The sequence below is a fragment of the Zeus faber genome (assembly GCF_960531495.2).
Source record: "Zeus faber genome assembly, chromosome: 6".
Lineage (NCBI taxonomy): Eukaryota > Metazoa > Chordata > Actinopteri > Zeiformes > Zeidae > Zeus > Zeus faber.
This window is the reverse complement of record NC_137201.1, coordinates 29,704,356-29,730,035: the sequence shown is the minus strand read 5'-3', so window position 1 is coordinate 29,730,035 and position 25,680 is coordinate 29,704,356. Positions and strand designations below refer to the sequence as shown.

The following is a 25,680-nucleotide window of genomic DNA, read 5'->3' as shown; positions in this document are numbered from 1 at the left end:
ACATCCGACTCCAGTACTGGCAGAAATGAGTGAAGTCAAAGGGTCTCATGTTTGTTCCTTTTTGGTTTTGTTCTGTTATCCACACCACGGATATCAGCGTGTCGGTATCTCAAGATGTCCCTGATACGACACTGACACCAAGAGCAATGTCACACATGTCAGATGGCGAAGCGTGAATCATTACGTTCTAACGGTCCCAAGCGAATATGATCAGTAACGGTAAAAGATTGGATCGAGATAGAGACTCGGTACTGGTAGAGAGAAAATGTTATCGTTGCACCTCTAGAAATATTACTTTTGTGGCTGCTCCCAAAAGACGCTTTAACACTCATACGCATTTCCTTGAGCACACATCCTTAAAAAGGGCACCGAGCATGTGTGTCACCCTCTGGCCCCTAGGTGGCACCAGAGTCATGTGGGCACTGAGTCATCAATGAAAAACCCAATTACGCTCACATTTTACAGAGACATTCAGGTGGTGTTTGTCCGTCCTACCGTGTTGTCGCTCTGGTTGATCCCGAACAGGAAGACCAGCTCGGACAGGAAGGTGGAGGCCACCAGGTTCCGGTGGATGCTGTGGAGGTTGGAGCGCAGCCTGCGCAGGATGGCCAGCAGCAGGTAGGTGATGAGGAGCGTGACCAGGGAGGCCGAGATGGTGGTGTAGGTGACGATCTTCAGGGGGAGGACCTCGCCGTGCTGGGGGAGCGCAGAACTCACGTTTCAGTTCTGGGCTGCGGTAGACTGCTTCAGGGCTTTCAAAATGTTCTAAGCGTTCTATGTTCCAAGGATCCCCCGATTCCAACATCATTCAATTACTAAATGACATTAGGACGACAATTAGTGATTATTTCACTTCTATCAATTAATCTGTACACAACTAATTACTATTTTAAATCAGATTAGATTGGATGAGGTACATGCTTTATTCATCCAGAATAAAGAGGGAAATTGCTTACAACAGAACAAATATAGTAGTAAAAATAACACTAAAGTAATTAAAATATATATGAAATAAATATAACTAATAAAATAGAAACATTTACATACAATGATAAATCAACAAAAGTGTAAAAGCATGAATTTGTGCATGGAATAAGTGTGCATGTTATAAATATTATTACATTATATATTTGATTTTATTCAAAATTCTAAATATTCGATGTATTTATTAGTTATGTGTTCTTTGAGTACTTCCATTTGACGGGACTTTATGTTTGTCCGTGTCTCTCGTACCTCTCTCTTGGACACGTCCATGAGGACGGCGAAGCTGGAGGTGTGTGAGCACTGACAGCTGATGTGGGTGGAGTTCCTGGACAGCAGCTCGCAGCCTCTGGACGACCAACCGCCGGAGCCCTTCACCCTGAGAGCAGACACGGGCAAAGACCCAGACAAGACTGTGAAGGCGACTTCAAGTGGCCGCCCATGAGAGCGTCTGCGTTGGATGGATTAGGCAGACACCGCCACCAACAATGGCACAGAGAGGAGCACGGGCAAAGCATAAAAAAAATGGCTGTTTAAATCAATATATAAAATATTGGATTTTTTGACAAAACAATTTCACAGAATGACGACACTTAAACAAGCATGTGTACAAAAAAACTGTTAGACAGCTGTTACCCCTATTAAACTGTGGGGCTTTTGGAAGAAGGCAGAGGAGTGAACAACCAAAAAGAAAGTAATAGGAAAGAATATGCAATTGAATGACTTTGCTATAATACATCATAATGATATACTGTGGTCATTCTATGATTCAATTTTCAGTGTAGTTAACTGCAGATACTCAAACAAGCACCTAGATAAAAAAATAATAATAAAGGATGAATGTTAATAGCTGAGTTAGTCTATTCGTCCATCAGTGCATATACACCGCATATATTTGTCATGTGTTCCCGATAGCAAACATGCTTGCTTCTCAATCCACTAGTTCCACATTGGTCTTACGCCACAGAGTGGTTCCAGAAGACGCAGACGGGCTTGGTCCTCTCCTGCGTCTCCAGCAGTCTGTACTGCAGCGTGACGGGCTCGTCCCAGGGGGCGTTCGCAGGAAGTGCCTCCCGGTAGAACACGGTGCTCACGACGGGCGTGTTGATGACCGGGCGGTTCGGAAGTCTGGAGGCAAACACACACAGTGCGGGGTTGGTGTCGGTGCATCTCCAAGTCAACCAGTTTCTGGCAGGCAGAGGTGAAGATGAGATGTTGGGGGAACACCCACCTCAGGCTCCGGCGGTCGTGGTCGTAGTTCTCTGGCAGCAGATCTCCCAGGGTTGGAAACACCATCACCACGGCGACCGGGAGGGGACCCCGCACCTCAGCGTGGCGTTTCTTCTTGGTGGACCCCGGCGGAGACTCGGAGATCGGTGTGGAAGCGGTCTGAACCACAGCGGGGACGCCGACGGTGGTAACAGCCGGACCATCGATGGGGGTTTCCATGGGAACTGTCCCCAAACATAGAAAAAAATACTGAATTTAAGTAAGGTTGTCATTGTTTTTTTTTCATTGAATAAGGCCCACTAGAAATCCAGACTCCCCAACAGAACCATCCCCTCCATACCCACGTCCACAAACCCACAGCCTAGCCCTATTTCAAGTATACAGCAAAAGTAAAACAAGTTATTCGGACTTGTGATTCACTATCACAATTGGATTCAATAAATATAAAAATCTTATGAGCAGCAATGATGGTGGTGAGCTTTTTCGCCACCGAACAGTAATGCTTTTCATCAAATGCTTCCTAAACTAGTTGTTAATAAATAAATAAATACCGTATTTCCTCAAATACTGCCCGGCCTTTACCTCAACTGCAGAGGGTTCCAGGCCTTTATTGGAAGCAGGCTTATTTTAGAGGCAGGCTTTTATGTCTAATTCCAAAGTATATCCAAGCTTATTTGATCATATTTTAGTATGGATTTTAAATCAAACTTCAGTCTGGGTGCCATGCAAACACATGCCGGGTGAAAGAGAGAGTAGTAGATAGTAGCCACCCTAAAAGTTGCAAAAGTCCCTAAAGTTTTCCGAGTTCGCCTTGAACGCATCACTTCCTGCTTGGATCGAGCGGGGCGAAGAAGCGACCTGCTACACAGCGGAACGAAATGGAGAAAATAAAATACATCTACAATTAAATATTAAAAAAATGTTTTTATTTGCTTTGTTTGGGAGTGGAGCTCCACACCCGAACAGCCCGCAGCTACGATCCATTTTTCCCCCAGTCTGTATTTGGCTTTTATTTCTTTGTGTAGACCGTGACATTTATTCAAGGCCCAGTTTTTATTTGAGGAAAAACGGTATAAGGATATTGTCTGTGTTGCAATTATTATACTTAGAATAGAAAATTCATATTTTCACATATTTCGATTTTTTTGTTTTGATATTTGTTATGATACTTTGTTTCCTGTATAGGACAGCCCTTATTGGCCAATAAATAAATAAATAAACAAACAAACAAATAAATCAATAATAATAATAATAATAACTAAATAAATAAATAAATACAATTAAATACAATTAAATTTGTTCTCTGATACAGAACCTGGTGTGCTCTGGATGTCTTCAGTCTGGAAGAGGGATTCTGGGAAGACTGCGTAGGACTGTAAGTCAGCGGGGAGGACGGACTGGACCTTAGGGAACTGGGAGGCGCGCTCCTCCTCGGAGCCGGCGGCTTCCACGTAATCCACAGCGAAAACTGAGCGGAGGCAGAAAGAGGCGGCGGTGAGAACCACCATCAATAACACCGGACAGTTTGTTTTAGGATCCCTCAAATATTACAGACCTCATGTTGTGAAAACTCACAAGCTGTATATGAAAATATTATGATTTCTCAATTCCACGTCAATACGATGCCACTGAAAATACGACAACACCAAAAACCCTGCATCAGTTTGGATTCTCACTCATGTTGGGGGAGACCACTGTGAAGGGCGTCAGGTAGGTCTTCCACAGGTTCCGTGCCAGGTTCTGGGCGTACTCCTCCAGCCGGCGCAGGAGCAGCGCCGTGCCGGCCTCCGTGCGCTGGATCAGCTTCCAGTGCATGCCGCTGCCGTGGTCCAAGATGGCCGCCACCGCCTGGACAATGTTCTAGCGTGAACAAGGACCGGTCGCAGTGTTATGTAAAAGTAAGAATGAACAGAAAAAAAGGAGAAAGCAGAAAGAAAGAAATGAAGAGGAAACAACAACTTTTGAAACCGATCCGAGAATAACGCTGCGTTCCATCGGAGTGGAAACTCAAGGGAGGGAACGCCCACGTAAGTCGGAAATCCGAGTCTGAATTTTGGGGCAGAGACTAACTTGGATCTAAACGGCCCTGTAGTTTTTATGTTCTGTTAACATATATTTTGTGGCTCGGCGGAATTACCAGGCACATTCGTTACGGGCGTCCATGTCTTCCTGAACAGAAGCAAGGGAACACATCTAGCTCAGAGGCTGGGACTAACGACTGCAGTTTCAGATTTCTGAGTTTCCGATGGAATGTGGAACGCAGCGTCGACATACCACAACATTTGAGCAGACAGCACAATCAAAGAAACCCAGATGTATAAAGGGAGTGGTTTCTTGGTAGTCTTAATCCCCGAACCAACACCTGTGCTGGCCAAGGTGCCAGGACGCCTCCCGCCGCCCCGCCACCCTACCTCCACCCTACCTCCAGCCGGGCCCTTTGTCCCGGTGATGGGGCGAGGTGCTGGAGCGCAGCCAGGAACACCCCCCGCTCGCCGTCAACATTAGGCCGTAATGAGAGTCATCGAGTCTGTGCTAATCGCCTCTTTGTATTGCTTTCCCTAAATCCCTCGCCCGGTTCTCCTCCGTCTCCCCATCGGGGTTTCATCTTACCACCACAGAGTAAGACGAAACCCTGCAGCAGGAAAACCGACCGGCACCGGCTTGTACGCACGCTGTTTAGCGACTTAAAGTCCAGGGGTCTCGTGGCAAATAGTACTTGAAAAGGCATCAGAAGGGGGTCGTTACGCAGGAACGGAGCATTCCACAGGGCGGCGTACGAAAGTGGATCAAGCACCTGGTGGAAGGTCACGTCCCGCGTGGCGGCCATGTCGAAGCCCTGCTGCTGGCTCTCGTAGTGCAGCAGGCGGGTCAGCAGGCTGTAGGCCGTCTTCACGTCGTTGCCGTGGAGGTCCGGCGTCTGCTCGGTGGCGACGCGCAGCATGCGGGCCAAGTGCAGGGACGCCTCCCCGTTCATCCGAGAGCCGTTGAGGTGCAGCTCCTCATCCTGGGAGGTGGAGGAGCGGGGGGTCGGAGGTCAAAGGACAGCAGAGGCGGTCCGGGGTTTCCCAGACAAAATTCTCAAGATCGCGAGAAAATCAGGTGGAAACTCTTGTTTTCTTTTGTCAGAACACAGGTCGGTTTGATATGATCTTAAGGACGCTCAGGTAGAAGAGGGTGGGGGTCTCGCCGAAACCAAACCCAGCGAGAAGCGGACGAACCTCCTTCATGAGCTGAGTGAAGGTGAGGGAGGTGCAGTTGAAGAGGTCCGGTGGAAGCCACGCGTGTTCGTCACTGCAGTGGCGGATCACCGTGCCTGGCGGAAGGGGGGAGAATAAGAGGGAGAATAAGAGGGAGCCCTCGAAACGCACAAGCCTCGTAGGAGATGGACGGATGAATGAGATTAGGTTTTCGCGCGTCGCTTTCTTTTACCTGTGGAGCCTTTGGGACACTTCATGGCGGCGGGCTGACCAAACTGGGTCTTGGGCCACCAGATGCCGGCATCAAACGCTTTGGGGCATCCTTCATACACCACTGGAAAAAACCACGCAATGAATGAATAGTTGGATACATTTTTAAACGTTCGCATGAATGGAACGGACGCCGGGTGAATGATGAATGTGTTTACGCAGGTAGACTTATCCGCAAATTGACTTATCACTGAGTACATGGTTAGGGTCACAAAAAAAAAAAGAGTCCGGATAAAAGCTCACCCGTGCAGCCGCTGGAGGTCACCTCGGCGTAGGGGTTGTCACAGCGGTTGCACTGTCGCCCGATGACGCCCGTCCTGCACTGGCACTGTCCCGAGGCGGGGTCACAGGTCCGAGACAGCGCCCCCACCTGGAAGCAGTCACACGGGTGGCAGCTGTCCACGCCCGGCGGCCGGAAGTAGTTGTCCTGGGTGGAGCGAGGCAGAGCCGGTCGATAACGGAGAGAAGGGGACGGAATCCCTTTCACCCCCAACCCCCCCCTCCCTGCCGGGCGCGCTCCTACCTTGCAGCGGCACTCCCCCGTGGTCTTGTTGCAGTTGCGGTGGAAGCCCTTGTTGACGTCACAGTTGCAGGGGCCGCACACGGGGTCTCCCCACCAGCCACGAGCGCAGGGGAGACTGGATCTGGAAGAGTGTTGTTAAAAAAAAAAAAAAAAAAAAAAAAAAAAAAAAGGTTAAAAATGATCAACAGAGACATAAGAGGCCTGAGAGCAACCTCCACGTGTCAAATCACAAGCAACTCAAATTCAGTCAAAGGTCAGAGAATCAATGTAACCACCACACGGACGACGTTCTGACAGTTAATTAAAGCGATCACGCGTCCTGAGAAATACCAAACATTAAAACTCTGAAAGTATCTGGAGGAAAGAGTCGCTCTCCCTTAAACAACCATTTGCCTTCAGTTCAAAAATGAGACCCCAGTTGTAGTGTCGTGATAGTTGGTATTTAACTCAATTAAAGGTGTTGGTTTTAATAGGAATCCCTCACATATGATTACAGAGATTGCATTCGTTTTTATATAAGTATCGTTTTTTTATATATTTTTGAAGGAGGAAGATGTTTCAGTATATGACTTTAATTCCATTACTATTGTCACCTGCATTAATATTGATATAATATCAATAATGAAATTCGGTATCATTTGATAATTAAATTATATCAATGATGATGATGATAATTCCCTTATTGAAAATGACGCTCAGTACTATGATCAGTACCATGATCAGTACTATGATCGATGATGAGAATGTTCCGATGTGTAACAAAAAGAAACTCCTAAAATATTTTTCCACAGGAATTACAATAGAAATACAAACGCAGTATTTTTCATTCATTTAAAAGGGTTCATCAGCGACTGGCGCTCTGGGAGAAAAGTCGTCGCTGAGCTCAATGTGACGCGAGAGTGATTTTATTTCCACTGGATCTGCACATTCCCCCGGACGCCCGTATCAGCAGAGCGGCGAACTTCAAACAGCGCCACCACCTGGAAACCATCAGCTGGGCGGTGGAACGAGGCCCGAACAAATTCACACAGCCCGCGGGGAAACAAACCACCCCATTCAACGCGGCCCCGGGATCAAAGCCACGGAAAAGAGGTTTACATTGAGGAGCTTAACGCCAAGGAGAGAGAGAGAGACAGAGAGAGAGAGAGGGAAAGAGAGGGGGGGGGGAGGCTGGGCCGTGGAGGTCAGAGCGGTTACGGTGCGGTGCGGTCTAAAGCCTGGAAACAATGGGAAATGTTTGGAGGACGTGGCCCAAGCGTAATTCAGCTCATTCCCTCCGTGTGGGAGATCTGATGGAGACCAAACTCACTGGCCACACACACACACACACACACACACACACACACACACACACACACAGACACAGACACAGACACAGACAGACACAGACACAGACACAGACACAGACACAGACACAGACAGACACAGACAGACACACACACACACATACACAGACAGACAGACAGACAGACAGACACACACACATACACAGACAGACAGACAGACAGACAGACAGACACAGACAGACACACACACACACACACACACACGCCATTTGCTCACTGGCCACTTCAGCGGCTCTGAACTATTCCGTCGTTGTTGACCTGCCAAAGAAATGTATTTGGCTTGACCAACCTTTTGGCTTCTGGTTAAATTATACCAGCTCCGTGTGATAGGAATTACAAGACAAAGACAAATCGTGTCCAATCAAATCACTCGACTGGAAATGGATCCAACATGATGTGACATGATTGAAATTGTAATATGAGACGAGAAATTCTGGGATCTTTGCTCATGGAAATGAGACGGGACATTAATACTCCCGTCTCATTTGGGCTGCGTCGCTGCAAACTTATGGGATTGTTCTCGTTGAGTGAAATGAAGAATCTGTCTTCCCGGCCGTCGCATCCACATTGCCCTCAGTACTTAATGACGAGCGGTGCAAAATCTTGCCCCCGGGGACCTACTTGGTCTGGCAGTACTTCCCGTAGAAGCCGTCCCCGCACTGGCAGCGGTACCCTGCGGCGGAGCCCGGCTGGCGGACGCACGACGACGCGTGTTGACACGGGTTCAGGAGGCAGGCGTCCACGCAGTCCTTCCCAAAGAACCCTGGGAAAGGGAGCACATCAGCGGAGAACGGAGGAGGTTTCACCGCCGGCCAAGGGAGCGGCCAACGTTTCCAAACCATCCCATTCAGCCTTCTCCTGCCGTACCTCTGCTTTGCCTTTTGGGATGTTAACCTTATTTGTAATATTTGCATAATATCTTGTCTTCACAGTTTTTATCTAAAATTATTGGATTTCGCCAGATGAGTGAACTGAACGATGAGAGAAGATGAGTTTTGATACAGCAAGTACAGAAAGTAAGAATATTGTATGTGCGCTTTAAAATATATAAATACAATATAAAAAATACTTCATTCATCCCCAGAGGGAAAAAGCTATATTATGGAAAATTCAGTATTAAATGCAAAGTTTTATGAAATATTTATATTCTATTGTATTAAATTTTTTAAACATTAATATTCTAGTTTTATTATTATTATTATAATATTGTCATGTTCTCACCGGGGTTGCAGACGCAGCGATGGGAGCCCCAGTCGTCGTGGCAACGGCTGTTCAGGGGGCAAACGCTGGGGGGGCCGCAGGAGTCCTCCACCTGGCAACCCTCCGTCACCCGGACCTTCTGACCCTGGTGGGCGTGGACGTTGGCCAGCTTGGTGGAGGTCTCGCCCATACGAACCCCCTGGGAACACAGGGCACCACAGCGTTCCCGTCAGGGCCTTGCGGGGCACAGGGGCCGGCGTTTGGAAGGAAAGAAGGGAAGGAAGGGATGGTTCTCAGGACCAGTGTCGTGCTCCTCTGACCTGGACGCAGCCCTTCAGGCCGTTCAGCACCGTGCCGTCCTTCTTCACCAGACCTCCCACAAACAGGCTCCTCAGCCGCAGACCGGGAAGCTCGTTCCCGATTTCCACGGAGCGCTGGACATACAGACACACGCGCGCGGCAGAGACGATGTTAATACAGTACTGTGTACACTCACTGTATCAGTACGATGGAAAAGGGGATCAAGGCTCACAAGCCTCATTCATAAAACCTTTCTTAAACCGAAGTGCCTGAGTACCTGTTTCTAAATTCAACCAGATACAAGTGCAATACAGCTGGAAAGGAATCAGAATAAAAGTTGTGTTTTTATGTTTATTATCTTGAGAGCCGATGGAAAAGCGACACGGTTTTCATGAAATATTCAGAGTTGAATATTTGATATACTCGATTTTGTGCGTGGTGTACCAGGTCACAAAAAAACAACTGTTCTTAAAATTGACCAAACTGTTCTGAATGTCGCTGCATTTAAAACAACTTTTAGGTTTTCAGGTATTTTATATCATTGTATAGTTTATATCAATCAATCATCTTTATTAATAATAACAAAAGCTCCAAAATGCTTTACAGAGGCCAGGGATACAAGCAAAAGAAAATGTTCAAAATATGGAAAGCAAAACAGAAACATGTTTTTAGATATTTTTATAATTTTTTTTTTTTTTTACAGCCTGTCGCTGTACTGGACGCACAGGGATGAAGATGGCATTAACCTTCTCATCTGAGTCTGGGTGAGACGGACAAAACGACATGCACAGTGTGTACCTGGAACATGCCGTAGTCCAGCGACACCAGAGCCAGGTACTTGATGTCCTTCCCGTCCTTGACGCTCTTCAGCTCCACCAGGACGTGATGCCACCGCCCGTCGCTCACTCGGACCCGAGGGAAGTCCAGCAGCGCCACCCGCTTCACGCCCAGAAAGACCTGGAAGCGCAGGGAATGGCCGCTGAGCTGGAGGGAGAGAAAGAAATAAAGAACCACAGAGCAATAAATAGACAGGCATGCGGATCAATGTGCGGCGCAAATCGGGTTCCGTCCCGCTGCGAGGCGGTCTTCACGGCGGTAACATTAAAAAGTCAAAAAATGTGAGCTGCCACCAGGAAGGTTGAGGGGTGATGTGGAGTGTGTGTGCTGGCGAGGTAACAAGGTGTGAGACACCCACCACCAGGTGGATCCTGGAGAAGTCCCCGGCGTTGGCCTGCAGCAGGGTCCCCGAGGCCTGGCGGGTCCTGAACATCAGCCCCAGGTACCAGGGGACGCTGATGGTCACCTCGGGCTCACGCCACCACAGCAGGGCGTGGCCGTCAAAGTGCAGCGGCGAGGGCATGACTGCAGGGGGGGGAGGGGGTACACTGATGAGGTGCCATGGGGAGGGGTGCATCCATACCGGTCAAATAAATATCTGACCACAAAGATAACAGATGGATCTCACATCAGGGAATCAAACCAGATCAAACGTACATACTTGAGGAAAATGTGGTTTCGAGATGATTCATCTCTGCAATATTTGCGTCACACAAGTACTTTTATTTTATTTGGTGCTTACAGTACTATATGTTGAATTGAAAGTTTATTTTATAGACTTATTACTGGGACACAAGCAAAAGCAGGGTTAAGTATTTTCCTTTGTTACTTTGAGTCCATAGTGCTAAAATAACTCCAGTTTTTTCTGTGTAGAATGTGAGATATCATAGAGATTTTTGCCGATTGTCGCAATTTCACTCCAAAATCAAGCGCCTTTGGTCCAACGAAGGCAAACGGCCGTAATGTTCAAAGTCTGAACCGTTGAGGAAAAGGAACGGATCAGCAGCGGTTGGTGTCCGCGAGACGGAGAACCTGCCCAGGCAGTGAAAGGTGGTGTAGGCGGGGAAGGTAATGAGCGAGGAAGGGGTGGATCAGGAAGATGCGACGGCAGATGCAACGCGTTCCCGTGCCCCGGGACCTGACGTGGGTGGAATGCGGGAACGTGAAAGTTTCACCGACAGGAAACTCGACCTGGCTGACTCTCGCCGTCCGCTTCCTTCGCCGCCGCCTCGCGGGGAAAGAGGTGAGAAGGACGCGACTCTGCGTTCTCCGAATTTTTGTTAGACAAGCCAAAAAAAATGAAAAAAAATGTTTTAAAAACCCCCGCGCGCTTCTTGGCATTACCTTGCTCGCAGTTCTTGCCTCCGTAGCCCAGCGGACAGTCGCACATGTGGGTGTTCCACTGGTTGACACACACTCCTCCGTTCTGACACACCACGCTGGTGCAGAAATCCTTCTTCACGGCGCAGCCTGACGAAGAAATCAAACGCCAAAATAATATTCAAACTGCAATACACCAATCAAATCCATTCTATTATGTATGACTACAAATTAGAAGTCTGTGTACAAAGGCACACCACACACGGTCGTTCTCAACACCTGTGTCGATATATAGATGCTATAATACTTATGTTGTATGTTCTCTATTTTGAATTTGTTTCTTTTGTTCCTGCTTCTGTAAAGCACTTTGGGGAAAATGTTTGTATTTTTTTTAAGCGCAATTTTTTTGGCAGTGCTCGTTATCAGCCTTTTTTTTTACTTGTGCAACTCTCTGTACATACTGTATAATAAATCAATCCAATATATATTGACACGTTACCCAATAAAGTGCCAAACTAAACTAATGTAATGTGTTATTTTAATTAGTATGCATTGCGTTGCATTGTGCTGTGTTGTTATTCATTGTACTGTTCTGTATTGTATGCATTATTTTTCAAGAAAAAAAAATAGAACATCGCAAAAATATGAGCTCAGTATTCAAAATAGAAAACCATTATTTGAACAAACAATAAACTTATTCTAACCGTTGCTGTTAAAAAGCAGCTACTACTTAATGAATGAGTTTGTAAAAGTCTCAAATGCTTTTGCAGAGAACACATTTCTCCCATCACATCATAACCCCGGTGGTGGCTTCGCTGCCGACCTGCGGCGGTCCCGTTGTTGGCGATGAAGCCGGCCATGTCGACGGGCTCGCTGTCGATGCTCAGGTCTTTGATACAACCCACAAAGTCCCGGTTCCTGATGGGAAAATCCTCTGGCAGGTTGGGAACGCCCCCCAGCAGCAGGGGGCCCGTAAGGTCCAGAGACCTGGCAGAAAGGAGGAGAGGAGGCCATCAAACTAAACCCTGAGCCCTGAACCTCTTCTGCTGGGAAGAGGTAGAACCCACTGACAGGGGGGTTCACAGCCTTGAACGTGGGGCTGGAAGCTTCACTCCACCCTGACACCCACTACCACAATGGAGAGATAGACAGCACAAGGTGGCATGTTGGTCTCTTAGGTCAAATAACTGTTTTTTAACCTACCATTTCCCATAAAAATCTATGAATCTGGGACATACAAAAATATTACAATAACAATAATAAAAAAAATATATAATAATAATAATAATAAAAATAAATAATAATAATAATAATAATAATAATAATAATAACAATAGTATTGCAGCAAAACTTGCTGCAACACAATCCAGTCAAGAAAGCTGCAACTAAGCAAGTTCTGATCTAAAAGCCTGAAGCCAGAACAGGTTACTACATGAAAAAATGTCTGTACATTACTGAAATCATTTAGTAATAGTAGTAGTAGTAATAGTAATAATTTATACCTACTCATCCATTGCCATCCATGCCTGTATTATTGTGTACATATTTATTCATCATGTACAGAATACCCATCCATATTCATATTCCATATATGCATTTGTATGCATATATGTATTCTGTAAGTGTCTGTACATTTCTGTGCTGTCTGTGCAGCAATGCAGCAGTCCTTCCTGATCACGAAAAAAATCACTTGTATATGAATATGAAAATGCACTCGGCCACATAAACTGATTCTGATTCAGATTTTGTCATTTGAATTATTGATACAGACTAACAACAGTCACATTGTGAGCCGCTCCGGATCAGAATCCCATTATCTGTCCCCTTGGTGCTGATAAACTGGTACAGTAATGCAGTGTTCAGGGCAGGTCAGGGTTAAAGCTCTAACCCCCCCCCCTTCAGTCTTGTGATTCCCTAATACAGAAAATGTGGCGCAACATTTGAATGTGAATGAGGAATGAGGTCAGATATAATAGATTTACATAAGAATAGAAACAGACTCCGCGGATTTAAAGAGTGTGTACGAAAAAAAGAAAGAGAGGAAGCGAGGGAGAGCAAGAAAGGCAGGAATGAAATGAAGAGACGCACAAAGGCGCACGGGGCCGAGGGGTGAACAATGTGCAAAGAAGACGTAGTGCAGAGCTACTCCTTCAATCTTTAATATGTGCAACTACTGAGTTACGAACATTTGCAAAAAATAAATCAATGGGGTGGGACAAAAACCTCCGAAAACCAAGAACTTTGATAACAAAGTTTGGTGAGGAAGTCCAGGGTACATCCGTGTTCTAAACAGTTATGTTGTAGTTTTCTTGCAGAGAAAAATGCATTTAGAGACAAAGACACACACACGCACACGCACGCACACGCACACACACACGCAAACACACACGCGCGCACACACTACTCACTTCTTCTGTCCCGTCTGTGTGCCCTGCGCTGCACAGGTGTAGTTTCCCATGTGGCTTCCGAAGCGAACGGCCATGCTGACGTCGCAGTCGTCCACAGAGACCACGGCCACCTTCTCTCCCGACGGGCCGTGGGGGACGCCCAGACGCCCGATGTTGGGCTGGAAAGAAGGACGTAGAGAGAGAGAGAGAGAGCCATCAGAGGTCGGGGTGGCGCGCGCTGCTGTTCTTTGAGTACTCTTTTTTTTTGGGGGGAGTTTTGAGTGTCGCAAATCATTCCTGGGTTGGTTTCTCCGCCTTGCGCTATGGGCCGAGGCCGGTCTGGTGCTGGTCGCTCTTATTTCCCCTGTGAACTGTGACATCCTGCCTCTACACTGAATATTTATTTATATTAAACTTTATATTGAAGTCCGGCTGAACCATTGATTGAAATTGCATTGACACGTTGAGAATCCCTGCAAGCACAGTATTATCAGCATATTATCTGTCCTCAGTTTGTGTAGCTTTTGCTGTTGCACCATAAAAAATTATAATAATTTAAAAAAAAGTACAAACTGGCATTTAAAAAAAAATACTGTCTGAAGTCCGCCTCAACATTCGGTCTGCCACGAAGGTATCATGTTGACACGTCATCCCGTGTTCTTCTGTAAAACTATCAGTATTGATGACCGGGACGCGGCGCCGCCTCGGGGCGTCGTCCTCCATGTCCCTCTATTGTCCGGATGACGTCTCTGAAGCTCTTATGGAGCCATACATTACGGTGGGAGCCGCGGTGTGTTCAGGGGCCTGTGGGTCCGCCCGCCTCTTGTCTCTTCGGTGCTAATTCTACACGTGTTCCCAGGGATCCGTTTCTCCATTTATCAAAGGAACAACACGTGAAGGAGGCGTTTGAAGCTGGTAATTTGAGTGTCCTCTCGCGAAACCATTGGACGGTTCAGAGCCAAAAGAGAAAGAGGTCGACATGGGAACTTTAGAGCTTCGTGAGCGCTTGGATGGGCCAGGACCGGGGAGATCCTCTGTCTCCTTCATAAATCCTTATTCTACCTTCAATATGTTGCAGCAACAAAAAGGAAAAGTGAAGCTGGTAGACGTTAGTGGAGCCCCCAGTCTTCTTGTAAAACGGACAATACACATTCTTCCCAAATCCAAAAATGTGCATTATATAAGAGCGTCATTTTTGTATATGTTTATATTTTGTTTGCTAATATACTGTTTATATTTTGCTGTTTGCATGGTTTTTTTTTGTCATATAAAGAAAATAAAAAAATCTTCTGACTTTATTTTGCACGGTCTCACTTTTTCCACTGCACCCTACATTTATGACGGCGTGGGACAGATAAAAAAATCTTGAATCTCAATCAAAATCTTGTGCTAAGTATGGATCTAGTCAGTGCAGTTTGTGATAAATCTGCTCCCGAGCCCTCTATAAAAGCCGGCAGAGGAGAACCGCTTTCCAGCCGGCTACAGCGTCACACAGCGCTGGGACAACCCACGAGATTCTCTGTCTCCGCCTTTTGTTTGGAGATTAGAGAGCTCTGACAGACGGACTCGCGGCTTAACCCCAACAGCGCAAGACGTGGCCTCCTCTTCATTACAAGTCTGGAGATCATCCTGATCGATGGCGGGAGGTGTTGATGCCAATACCAAAACCCAAAAACTCTAAAAGGTGGAAAGGGTCCAAAGGTCTATACGTCGCCTATTTTGCCGAGTGAAGATTGTCTGTGCGTTGATATACAGCGCAATAAAGGCATTCACTGGGTGAGAGAAACCTGAGCTTTAACAGTTTATCTCAGAATTCAAGCGGGCGAGCATCAGATCCCAAACCCGGTCCACGAAAAAAAACAAAAAAACCCGCAAAACCCAATCAAGTCGGTTTTAGGCTCCTGCCACACCCCTCACTGGATCGGCACCGCACTGCAGCAGCTTCAGTGTGTTCTGTGTTGATCACGCTGACCAATCAATCAATGTAAAGAGCGACGCGGCCGCTGACCAACGCGAGGTCATGCTGCTCTGCGACCCCGGGGAACCTTTGATCAACGTGGCACCTCTTCCCACCGCTTACGTCAGGACCTGGGCCCGCGCTGGGGGCGGACATTCCTGCAGGGGATCAATCTCCGGGTGTTCAGAGAGTCACGAAGGCCAAGGAGCTCCTTGTGTCACTGAGCCGCCGTGATCAGAGAACCATGAAACCTGACCAGAGCCGGGCCTGAAGTCAAAGCTGGAATGCTGTTATCCACCCACCCATCCATCCATCCGTGCATCCATCCATCCATGTATCCACCCATCCATGCATCCACCCATCCATCCATCCATGCACCCATCCATGCATCTATGCATCCATCCACGCATCCATCCATCCATCCATTCATCCATCCACCCATCCATCCTTGCATCCATCCGTGCATCCACCCATGCATTCATCCATCCATTCATCCATGCATCCACCCATGCATCCATCCATCCATCCATGCATCCATCCATCCACCCATGCATCCATCTCTCCATCCACCCATCCATCCATACATCCATCCATGCACCCATCCATCCATATATCTATCCCTTCATCCACCTAACCATCCATCCATGCATCCATCCATCCATCTATCTAAAATGTGCTATACTTGTATGATTGTTTTTTCCATCTGTCTTGTTAATGCTACTTTCTTCTTATTTTAACATTTATTTTCTCTACTCAGCAAATGCAAAGAAAAAAATGTAAAAAATACCCCGGACTGTGACATCAAGGTTCACTGTGATGCGTTCTTTAGAAACGCTGCAGTTTGAGGAATGCGTCACATGAGTCAGTGTTGATCTCTGCACGGAGCGGGTCAAAGCCTTGAAAGTGGCGATGACACTGGGATGTGCTTCCCTTACATTCCACAACAAAACACCTCCATAAATCAAACATCTTCCATTCTCCTGGAGCCGAGGACCCATGACACAAACAATAGAGGCAGGAAAGGAGGCCTGATAGGGAATATGCACATTCCTCTACCTGAATATTTTGCATTTCTGGATATTGCAATAGTATTTTCAGTGTTCATTATCATTATTAAGGCATCGGCATCAAAAGCATTTCTACGCAACCGCATATAGAGTAAAATGGGACAGATACGTTGAACTACATGGAAGGTCTCTTTAAATTTGTTGGGGGTATACCAACACTATTAAATACGACTCCTCTAAACAAGTTTTGCATTGAGAATTAAACCCCCCCCTACAACTCTGCATGAATTTTTCTAATAGTAAAAACAAAAAAGCCCAAGACAGCCAGAGCTAAGGTTGATATCCCATCTCAAAGTGCTGATAATATCTTAAGAAAACACAGCAAACGGCCGAGAACAAGGGAGGTTGATTATGGCAGAACGGTTAACGTTATGCAGTGAAAGCGCGGTGGCTGGTGCTGTGCTGGGACCCCGCGTGAGGCCATTGTTCCCCCTCACGAGAAAGCAACCCAGTGGGGGTGTGTGTGGGGGTCTTTATGTCTTATGCGGAGGGGGGCCGGGGGGTCGAAGCTTGTTAAAGGGAAGCACACAGGGAGGAGGAGGAGAGCGGCCCAAGTGATTACTATACAATTTCTGTTTCAACCACAAGTTTATTGAAGAACATTCCTCCAGAGTCGACCGCCACATAGGCAGGCTCTGAGCGCCACGCCTCCGCTGGATATTACCGCTAACAATAGCTATTGTGCCACATTTTGAATACAACGCCGCGGGTTAGTGGTTCCATTCCCTGTGTAGATTAAAGGAACTTTCGCTGGCCCCGCTAAGCAGCTTTCATCCTACAGCAGGAGAAAATCCGGGCGCTTCGTAAGGTCACACACAAGGTGGAAACGTGCCGCAGAGGTATGGGGTCATGTGCGGGGGACAACTCTGGGTTGCCGACAGTGGCCCTTCCTCAATCCGCGTTCTCGTCTGTACTTGTGTTCTTGTGGACTTGTGAAACGTCATCAGTCGCAGCCCAAGCACTGTGTCAATTCAGAGTACGCGTCAAGCCAGGTCCAGTCCAAATGCCCGGATGTGGACCTGCTCCGCCCATTTTATCGAGGATGCATCGGTGGTGACTTGGGAGTTGGACTCGGGAGTACAGACCCCGGGAGTCTGTACTCCCGAGTCCAACTCGCCAAGTCTGAACTACCATGTCCGCAAGTCCGGACTTTCCGTACTTGGTATTGAGAAACGGACAATCTCTCTGCGTCGAATGTTTCAAAAGATCATTCTCGTACTTCAGAAGGGATGAACTAGCAGACCACAGACAAAGAATGGACAGTGGACAGTCTATCAATGCCACTGCAGCCATACAATAACGGAGCTTTATACAAACTATGAAACATACCTGCCATCCCCGCTGCTACACTGTCAACGTGCCAGTTTTCTTTATCAGATTCTTAACTTGGATGAAATGTTTTTACATTTCTGGAAAACTAGTCATGGGGTGCCTATTTAAAACTATGGGAATTAAGTCATAAAGCTAATTTTCACTCTACAGTGGCAAAAATCGATAACGCCTAATGATTTTGTTTAAAAATCCCATATTTGAACACTGTATTTAGCCGGCCACTCTCCAAGAGCCATTCAATGCATGAAAGGAATGGATGGAATGGAATTCTGGGACTTTTATTGTAAAGCCAGCGTAGGCCTTAAGATCACGTGTCACGACACTCCAAATAAAGACTGAGCCAGGTTATTATTTGCTTCTATTTGCCGTGTTCCCGTTAGTTTGCGCCAAAACCTTCACCCTCTCCGCTGCAAAACGCGAGAGGAATCTCAAACATCTCGCTCCCGCTGCCGTCCTCCTCATCTTAAACCACACATCCACGTCACCCCGGCTCCGGCTCAACTGGAAAACCGACGCAGGGTTTTGGCGTGTCTGTTCCCATGGCAACCGATCATGGAAGATCATTGAACTTGAAATCTGTCCAAAACAAAGACGGGGGGGGGATAACTGCCCTACTTTGGTGAACCTTGAACCCTTGGACTGTTGACAGAGTCTCAGAGGAGGCTTGTGGCTTTGTTTATGTAATTTTAATTTCACCCCTACCCTGATGTGTGTGTGTGCGTGCATGTGTGTGTGTGCGTATGTGTGTGTGGGCTTATAGGACCATGTGTTTCCTATCATATGTTTAATATGGCACCATCTGTCGTAGAAGCAATTAAACTGACAGTAACCTGGAGTAAAACTGTGACAATATAGTTTTGTCTTGTTTGCCTCATCGGTGTAATTATAATTTGGGTGGTTTGGCTTCAGTTAATCATACAAACATGGCCTCACTTAAAGATCCCTCCACGGGTGGTGTGCAGCGTGGAAGCAGCGCAGGGATGCCAAACCCCTTCTCGCTGAAGCTGCCCTTTTTTTCACCAACAATGACATTTTCCTCAAAAGTTTGTCTTTTGATAAATCCGCGTGTCGCGATCCCAAACCCCAGGGGAGCCGTGGAAATGTGACCCCGGGAAGAACAAGGTTCCTACCTTGTTGTAGTAGCGGAGCAGCACCGAGTGCCACTGGCCGTCACTGAGCCCGCCCTGGACAAAGGGAGATACCGTGGTCTTGGTCTCTCCTGGAGGAAGGGAAGAGAGGAGATGTTTCTTTTTGTTTTATTATTTTTTTTTAATCACTTCTATGTCCAAACCAGCTAGAAACTCCAAACGGGTTTTTTTTTTGGGGGGGGGTCCTCCAACATCGTGAGGGGCACATCGGGACGCACCGCAAAGGAAGGGCCACAGAGCGGGTGGCGCACAGCAGAACAGCGTCCACGAGCATTCAGGGGTCGGAGGCCACCTCTGGGGTCAGACCGGGCCAGGTATCTCAGTTCCTCTTCACCAAGTAAGTCATTCCATCCTCCCCAAAATCATTGAACCGAAGCAGCTTGGTCAGGAGGAACGGGTCACAATTCCCCCGAGGGCGACGTTTGGGACTGACCAACGGCGGCCGCACTTCATTGCTTCCCAAAGGGGCCACACCAATCATTTAAAGCAAAGGTCGGTACCGTATATATATATATATATATATATGTGATCTGACGGAGACATTTCACGTTGGATCATCTTGCTTGTTTGGGCGTCGACGACGACCTGATCACATCTCAGGTCAAATTCATGCAGAAATGTCTCCCCCCTTAGGCCCGAACGCCACCTCAAGGCACCGCACGATTCAATACCTCCACCGTCACAGCCAAGGTGCTTGAGTAAAGCAAAGTGAACCTTTGACATCGGTGTTTATATTCTGAAGACTCGGCAGCGGGGAAAAAAACAAAAAAAACACCTCCCCCACCCTCACAGGCCTGTTAATATCAAAGTCATTCACCCGGGGGAAGACAGCGGCTTCGGCGGGGCGATGGTTTTCCCAGTTGATTATTATTTACTCAGCCCTCCTTTCTTCAGGGTGGGAACTGTCACACCCCGCTGCGCCTCTGGTCACCCTCCATTTCCCCCCCAGGTATCTGGTGCCAAACCCCCGCACCACCTCTGAACTCTGCACCTTCACCATAAAGACTAAACTCTGTGGTCGGCAGGCAAGGAACGGTCTGTGTATGTCTGTGTGTGAGTGTGTGTGTGTGGAGAACACGGCGTCGTCTCCAGCTGCTGTCATGCGCGGTATCGTTTAGCAGAGACCCAGGGCGACGTCCAGGTGAATGAGAACCCGCGGGAGGCGGGGAAGCAGCGACGCCGCCAGACCTGGGAAGACATGGAGTCCAGAGCGCACTTCCTGCTGCGGCGGAGGTGGCTTCCCAGGTGAGCTAGGCCATGCTGTCAGGTGTCATATCAGATGCATCTCTGCCCACATTCTACCCAATCAACGTGTGCAATGTAAATGGTGACCACGATATTGTCCTTGGAATGATGCAATAGGAGGAGGAGAAGCTCTCGGACCTGCTGAGAAGGTGAGCTGCACCTGCTCGTCGATCAGCTCCAGCGCGATGAAGTCGTGCTTCTCGTTGAAGCGGCCGTTGTACAGGAGCAGCACGTTCCTCTCCCGGGTGGCGAACCTGCCGACGCCACGGAGACAGATTGGAGCAAAGTCAAAGTCGGGAAATTCGATATTCAGTATCTGCGGGCGGAGGGGAAGCGTTTTTTTGTTTGTTCTGCTCCGGGCCTTGAAAGCTGAACCCCGCAGAGCAGAGACTGACACCGGGATTTAAACGGCTCGTGATTAAGTAGTTATTTAGTAGTTATTAAGTTGTTAACCCTTTGACATCCTCTTCAAGTTGGATGTCAATCACCTTCCTTAGGTCCAAGGAAGGTGCAGCGTGTCACAGAACAGCAGAACAGCTTTTCAAAATGGCCATTCGGGCGCTCTCGGGTTTCATCGCCTCATATCTGTAAAAAACACGTCTGTTTTCATCTTTGAATTATATTCCTTTACTCCGCATCGCCGGTGGTCAGGGCCCTGTTGTTCCTTCCTGTTTCCACCGCGGTGGAAGCCTCCACGCCCTCCGCTTTTGGTTCTATGTGACAGGCTCGTATTAATGGAGCCATCGTCTGAATATTAGCTGAAGCGCCGATAATTCTACAGGATATGCTGTAAAACATTCTCCTTCTTTTTTCTTTATTGGCATAATCCAATGTACACATGAGGGTGTGTTTGTTTTAGGGTGGGCTTTGTTCTAAAAGATGGAGGGGGTAACATTTTGGCGGTATGCTGTATATCTTTCATATAACACACTGTCACACCTGGAGAAAAAAAAAAAAAAGAGACTTCAATTCAATGAGAGGAAATTAGGGAGAAAACGCAGAGAGGAGGATGAAGGGGAAGTGAGGCCTCGGAGGAGAAAAGTGTGGAAAACAAAATAAAGAGAGGATGAAGGTGTGGACGGAATTAGAACGGGAGCCGGCCTCCAGGGGGCTGGGAGCCCACGTCAGGGCGGGAGGGCAGAGCGCGGCGCGGCCCTGCAGGCGCAGCGCAGGGTTCAGCCCGCACATGGCCGCAGGGCAGAGCCACAGGAAGCCAGATCCCACCAAGCACAACACCTAGAGCGCCGCTTCCTCAGCCCTCTGCCCCCTCCGCCGCGCTCTTTCCATGTGAGATGGACACCATCAACACCATCGACACCATCGACAGCTCTATACGTTGTGGCAGAACCATGTTTCAACGCTGTGCTCAGTCTGTCGTAGTGGAACGATTTTAAAAGCTTGTTTCAAAAAATGTTTTTTTTTTTTTTTTTTTATCATCACGTCTGTGTTTTGGATATTTTCAAACGCAATTTTCTTCCGTTTTGGTATTTATGGGATGGAATGAACACGGAAAGCCGACGATGAGGGGTTCTGTGTTGGATGTTGCACTCCAGGCATGTAGCACACGGTCTCACCCCGAAAGGTTCTAACTGAGAGAAATAACTTTTAACTATCTGTCTGTCTGTCTATCTATCTATCTACCTGCCTGCCTGTCTGTCTGTCTGTCTATCTATCTATCCATCTATCCATCTATCTATCTATCTACCTGTCTGTGTCTGTCTATCTATCTATCTATCTATCTATCTATCTATCTATCTATCTATCTATCTATCTATCTATCTATCTATCTATCTATCTATCTATCTACCTACATGTCTGTCTGTCTGTCTGTCTGTCTGTCTATCTATCTGGCACTCAGGTCAGCTCCTTCATCATTTCAACATGGAGCTCGTCTGGTCCAGCAGATAGTGGAACCCTGGAGGTGAAACTGAGTGAATGTTTCCGCAGCAGCATCCGGCGTGCGGTCAGGTGGAGCCGAGGAGGTTTTCCTGCCCTGACTCAGCACTTTCGTCGACGCTACAGAGACTCTGTGCCCCGACACGCCGGCTTCAGCACACCTCAAAGCCCCTGTAGCTCACTGTTTACGGGCGTTTCTATAGAAACAACATTCCTGCTCGGTGACAGTACAAAGGTAAGAGGGATGGAATCAGAGGCCTTACATCATCCCTGATGTCTGTCTTTTTGGGGGGTGTGGAAAGAAGCTCGAATAAAGCAATTATAGTGGCAACCAGGTGTCTGAGGGGGAAAGAGGAGCCGAATAAACCGGAGTGGAACGCACGCAAAGAGTTCTTCTCCAGGTGTTTTAACTGCTACGCGAGGGACTTTTCGAACAACCTCTTGACACCAGTTGTTCCCGCTGGCCCTCTCCCTAGGTTTAGATGGCAAATTAATTGGCAATGAAAGAAAATTATCAAATGAGAAATGGTCATCCTGAAAGCTTTTCTCACAGAGCACAAAGAACCCAACATGAATTATTACAAATATGCAGAGGAGGAAAAAGTCCAGGTTCCCAAAGTAACGGTCCTGCCATGTTTTGCTCCAGCCACGCACCGATCCAGCCGATCCCGCTCCAAACCTGCTCCCCAGTCACATGTCTTGAATACTTTGTCAAGGCAGGTCAGGGTCATTTCGGATGCAATGCACATGGAAAAGCTCCACACACATTTTAGAATTCAATTCCCTGGTCACCATCACAGCCTGTTTACATTAGGGATGGCACCGACAACCTCCGGATGATCAGTCAGCTCCTCTGCCTGGTCGGTCGACCTGTCAATCCTGGCTTTTTAAACCAAAAACCTCTTTCAGACCCTCCCTGGAGGACGGTCACAGCAGAGATGCCGAGGCGGAATTTAGGCAGGCAGAGACTCTCATCCCTGGCGGGAGCGTCCCTTGATCAGTGAAAATAGGCGATATACTGTATCAAGATCATTTTGTATTGTTTTTAATTCATTTTTATTACATATGTTTTCGTCATTATGATTATCTTCTTTTATCATTTTGCGATAATGCAAAAATATCTTCATTTACATTGAAATATCTTAATTAATGAAGCGTAGAAGAGACTTACCTAAAAAGGTCTGACCTATTTATATCATACTTTATAGAAACTATATTAATAACTTAATGTGATGCAATTTCAGCTGGATTTTCAGACATCTATGAATTTTCTTTATCTTTTTAGGATTTTTCGGAATATTTTTATTTCGATATTATGATTTGAAGCAATAGTACGCAAAGTGACCCATGACTACCGTGAAAATAAGGTGAGATAAGTCTGATACATTCCTCAGCGGAACCCTCCTGCCGCCTCCACACTGGGAACCCACCTGAAGGAGAGGGTGAAGTGGAACCTCTGCCTCAGGCCCCTGAAGGTGACGAAGGACTGCCCGGGGAAGCTGCGCGTGGTCACCTCGCAGTATGGCTTCTGGAACTCTCCGGGGGGACACTGGCACATGAAGCCCCCCACCAGCAGGTCCACGCACCTGCCCCCGTTCTTGCACACCCCGGGGACGCAGCGGCCCGAGCGGGCGTTCACCTCACAGCGTTCGCCTGGAGAGACGAGGAAGCCGATTACACTCATCTCACTTAGAATCGTATCGAGTTTACATTGGGGATGAAAAAAAAATAAATGCTTTGATTTCTAACTGAGAGAATTTTAAGTTGAGAAGGTTTCAAAAACGAAAGCTATATTTTTAAGTGGAACCAGTGTCTTCAACCTGATTTTTTTTTTGTTACGATCGTACACTTTACAGCTTGGGACAGTTTGGTCAAAATATTCATTTCAAATTGCAGAAATATTTTCCCCATAGATATCATTTGAACAGAACTGGACGGGCCCCTGCAGCTGATATATAAAAAAACAAACAAAAAAAAAAACACTGTGAAGTTCTCCAATAAAAGTAAGGATGGAGCCGGCAGTTTGGAATACTTATGATCTGATCAACCAGGTTATAGCTCACTGAGATGAATCAGTATTACAGACAAAATAAGGGCTTCACCACAAGGAGCTTGAGGTAAACCAGTGAAGCCACATTCCGATGGGACTTTGGATCCATTATGTCATACGGACACAATATCTAGTGTCGCAAACGACCACAATGACAACTGGATAAAAGGGAACGCGCCGTGCCGTTTCGACCCTGGAATTCCAGCCCCGGACTAGATAATAAGCTCAGTGACTGCGAGGCGTATAATCTCCGGTCCGGACAGAATTACGAGGGAACCGTTTTTTGGGGGGGGGGGGGGTTTCCCCCCAGAGCGTCAGAAACTTGAGAGCGGAGCTGTCAGTTCAGACGTCAACACCTTCTGCTGCGACCGGAGTCAAACTGGAGCCGGAGTCAAGGCCTCCTGTCTGTCTGTCTGTCTGAGTCGTTCCATGGAAGCGGCGACATTTAATCACGTCCAAAAAAAACACGGTAATCTGCCAAAATGTCTCCCAAGACGAAAACTGTTAATTTAAAGTTCCTTATGAGAAAACGTAATCATATTATAAGATGTTATCGTAACGAATGTTCTTTTAATAACCTTTTCAAAAGACTACTGTTTATTTTCATGTCCGTATAAGGTCATCGAAGTTGCGTCACAAAAAAAAAGGGGAAACCCGTCTCACCCACTCAAACCTCCAGAGGAGCTCAATTCAAAAGCTGGTAAGTGATGATCTTTATCACCGATAACAATGAAATGTTTTATGACGTTTCAAGCATAACCTATCCAGACTGTCACTGACAACAGATAGTGAAAAGTGTTAAAAGATTTTTTTTTTTTTTTTTGATATTTATGAAATCGAAACACTTTCTCAATCTGATAATTATTAGTTGATGAATTTATATGTCGCAATGTCGAATTTATATGTCGCAATGTAGCTGAATGTTATTCTCCCTTGTAAGTCGCTTTGGATAAAAGCGTCTGCCAAATGACTAAATGTAAATGTAAATGTAAATATATTAATTCAGTATATTTTTTGTGGCGCAGACATCTTAGGATGAGTCCTAAGGCACGAACCCGGTCACAAGTAATGTATGGCCAAATGGCACCCATCTCATGGAATGACTCATCCATCCATCCACCAACCTACCTACCTACCTACCTACCTACCTACCTACCTACCTACCTACCTATCTATCTATCTACCCATCCATCCATCCATCCATCCATCCATCCGTCTATCCGTCTATCCGTCTGTCTGTCTATCTATCTATCTATCTATCTATCTATCTATCAATCTATCTATCTATTTGTAACGTAAGACACATGAACGATTCGTTGGTGTCGAACAAATCTTCCACCTGACTCTGGAGTCACTCCATGAAAAAGAGTTGGGGCGAGCGAGAGGGAGAGAGA

At 46.9% G+C, this 25,680-nt stretch overlaps 1 protein-coding gene across 1 annotated transcript in view; it reads right to left on the bottom strand.

Annotated features, from left to right (window-relative positions):
- Nucleotides 1–25,680, bottom strand: part of LOC307232048 (cadherin EGF LAG seven-pass G-type receptor 1-like) — a gene marked incomplete at both ends in the record, with an annotated part of 53,606 nt that overhangs the window by 6,413 nt on the left and 21,513 nt on the right. The window contains 22 exons of the mRNA XM_080002929.1: nt 496–696; nt 1,234–1,360; nt 1,942–2,109; nt 2,213–2,325; nt 3,615–3,679; nt 3,888–4,071; nt 5,006–5,215; nt 5,430–5,524; nt 5,641–5,742; nt 5,922–6,105; nt 6,202–6,322; nt 8,169–8,310; nt 8,769–8,946; nt 9,068–9,181; nt 9,846–10,031; nt 10,243–10,409; nt 11,229–11,354; nt 12,028–12,191; nt 13,613–13,770; nt 19,078–19,166; nt 20,479–20,594; nt 23,667–23,889. Of these exons, the coding sequence (XP_079859055.1) occupies nt 496–696; nt 1,234–1,360; nt 1,942–2,109; nt 2,213–2,325; nt 3,615–3,679; nt 3,888–4,071; nt 5,006–5,215; nt 5,430–5,524; nt 5,641–5,742; nt 5,922–6,105; nt 6,202–6,322; nt 8,169–8,310; nt 8,769–8,946; nt 9,068–9,181; nt 9,846–10,031; nt 10,243–10,409; nt 11,229–11,354; nt 12,028–12,191; nt 13,613–13,770; nt 19,078–19,166; nt 20,479–20,594; nt 23,667–23,889 (3,233 nt within the window). The remainder of the gene's footprint in view (nt 1–495; nt 697–1,233; nt 1,361–1,941; nt 2,110–2,212; nt 2,326–3,614; nt 3,680–3,887; nt 4,072–5,005; nt 5,216–5,429; nt 5,525–5,640; nt 5,743–5,921; nt 6,106–6,201; nt 6,323–8,168; nt 8,311–8,768; nt 8,947–9,067; nt 9,182–9,845; nt 10,032–10,242; nt 10,410–11,228; nt 11,355–12,027; nt 12,192–13,612; nt 13,771–19,077; nt 19,167–20,478; nt 20,595–23,666; nt 23,890–25,680) is intronic.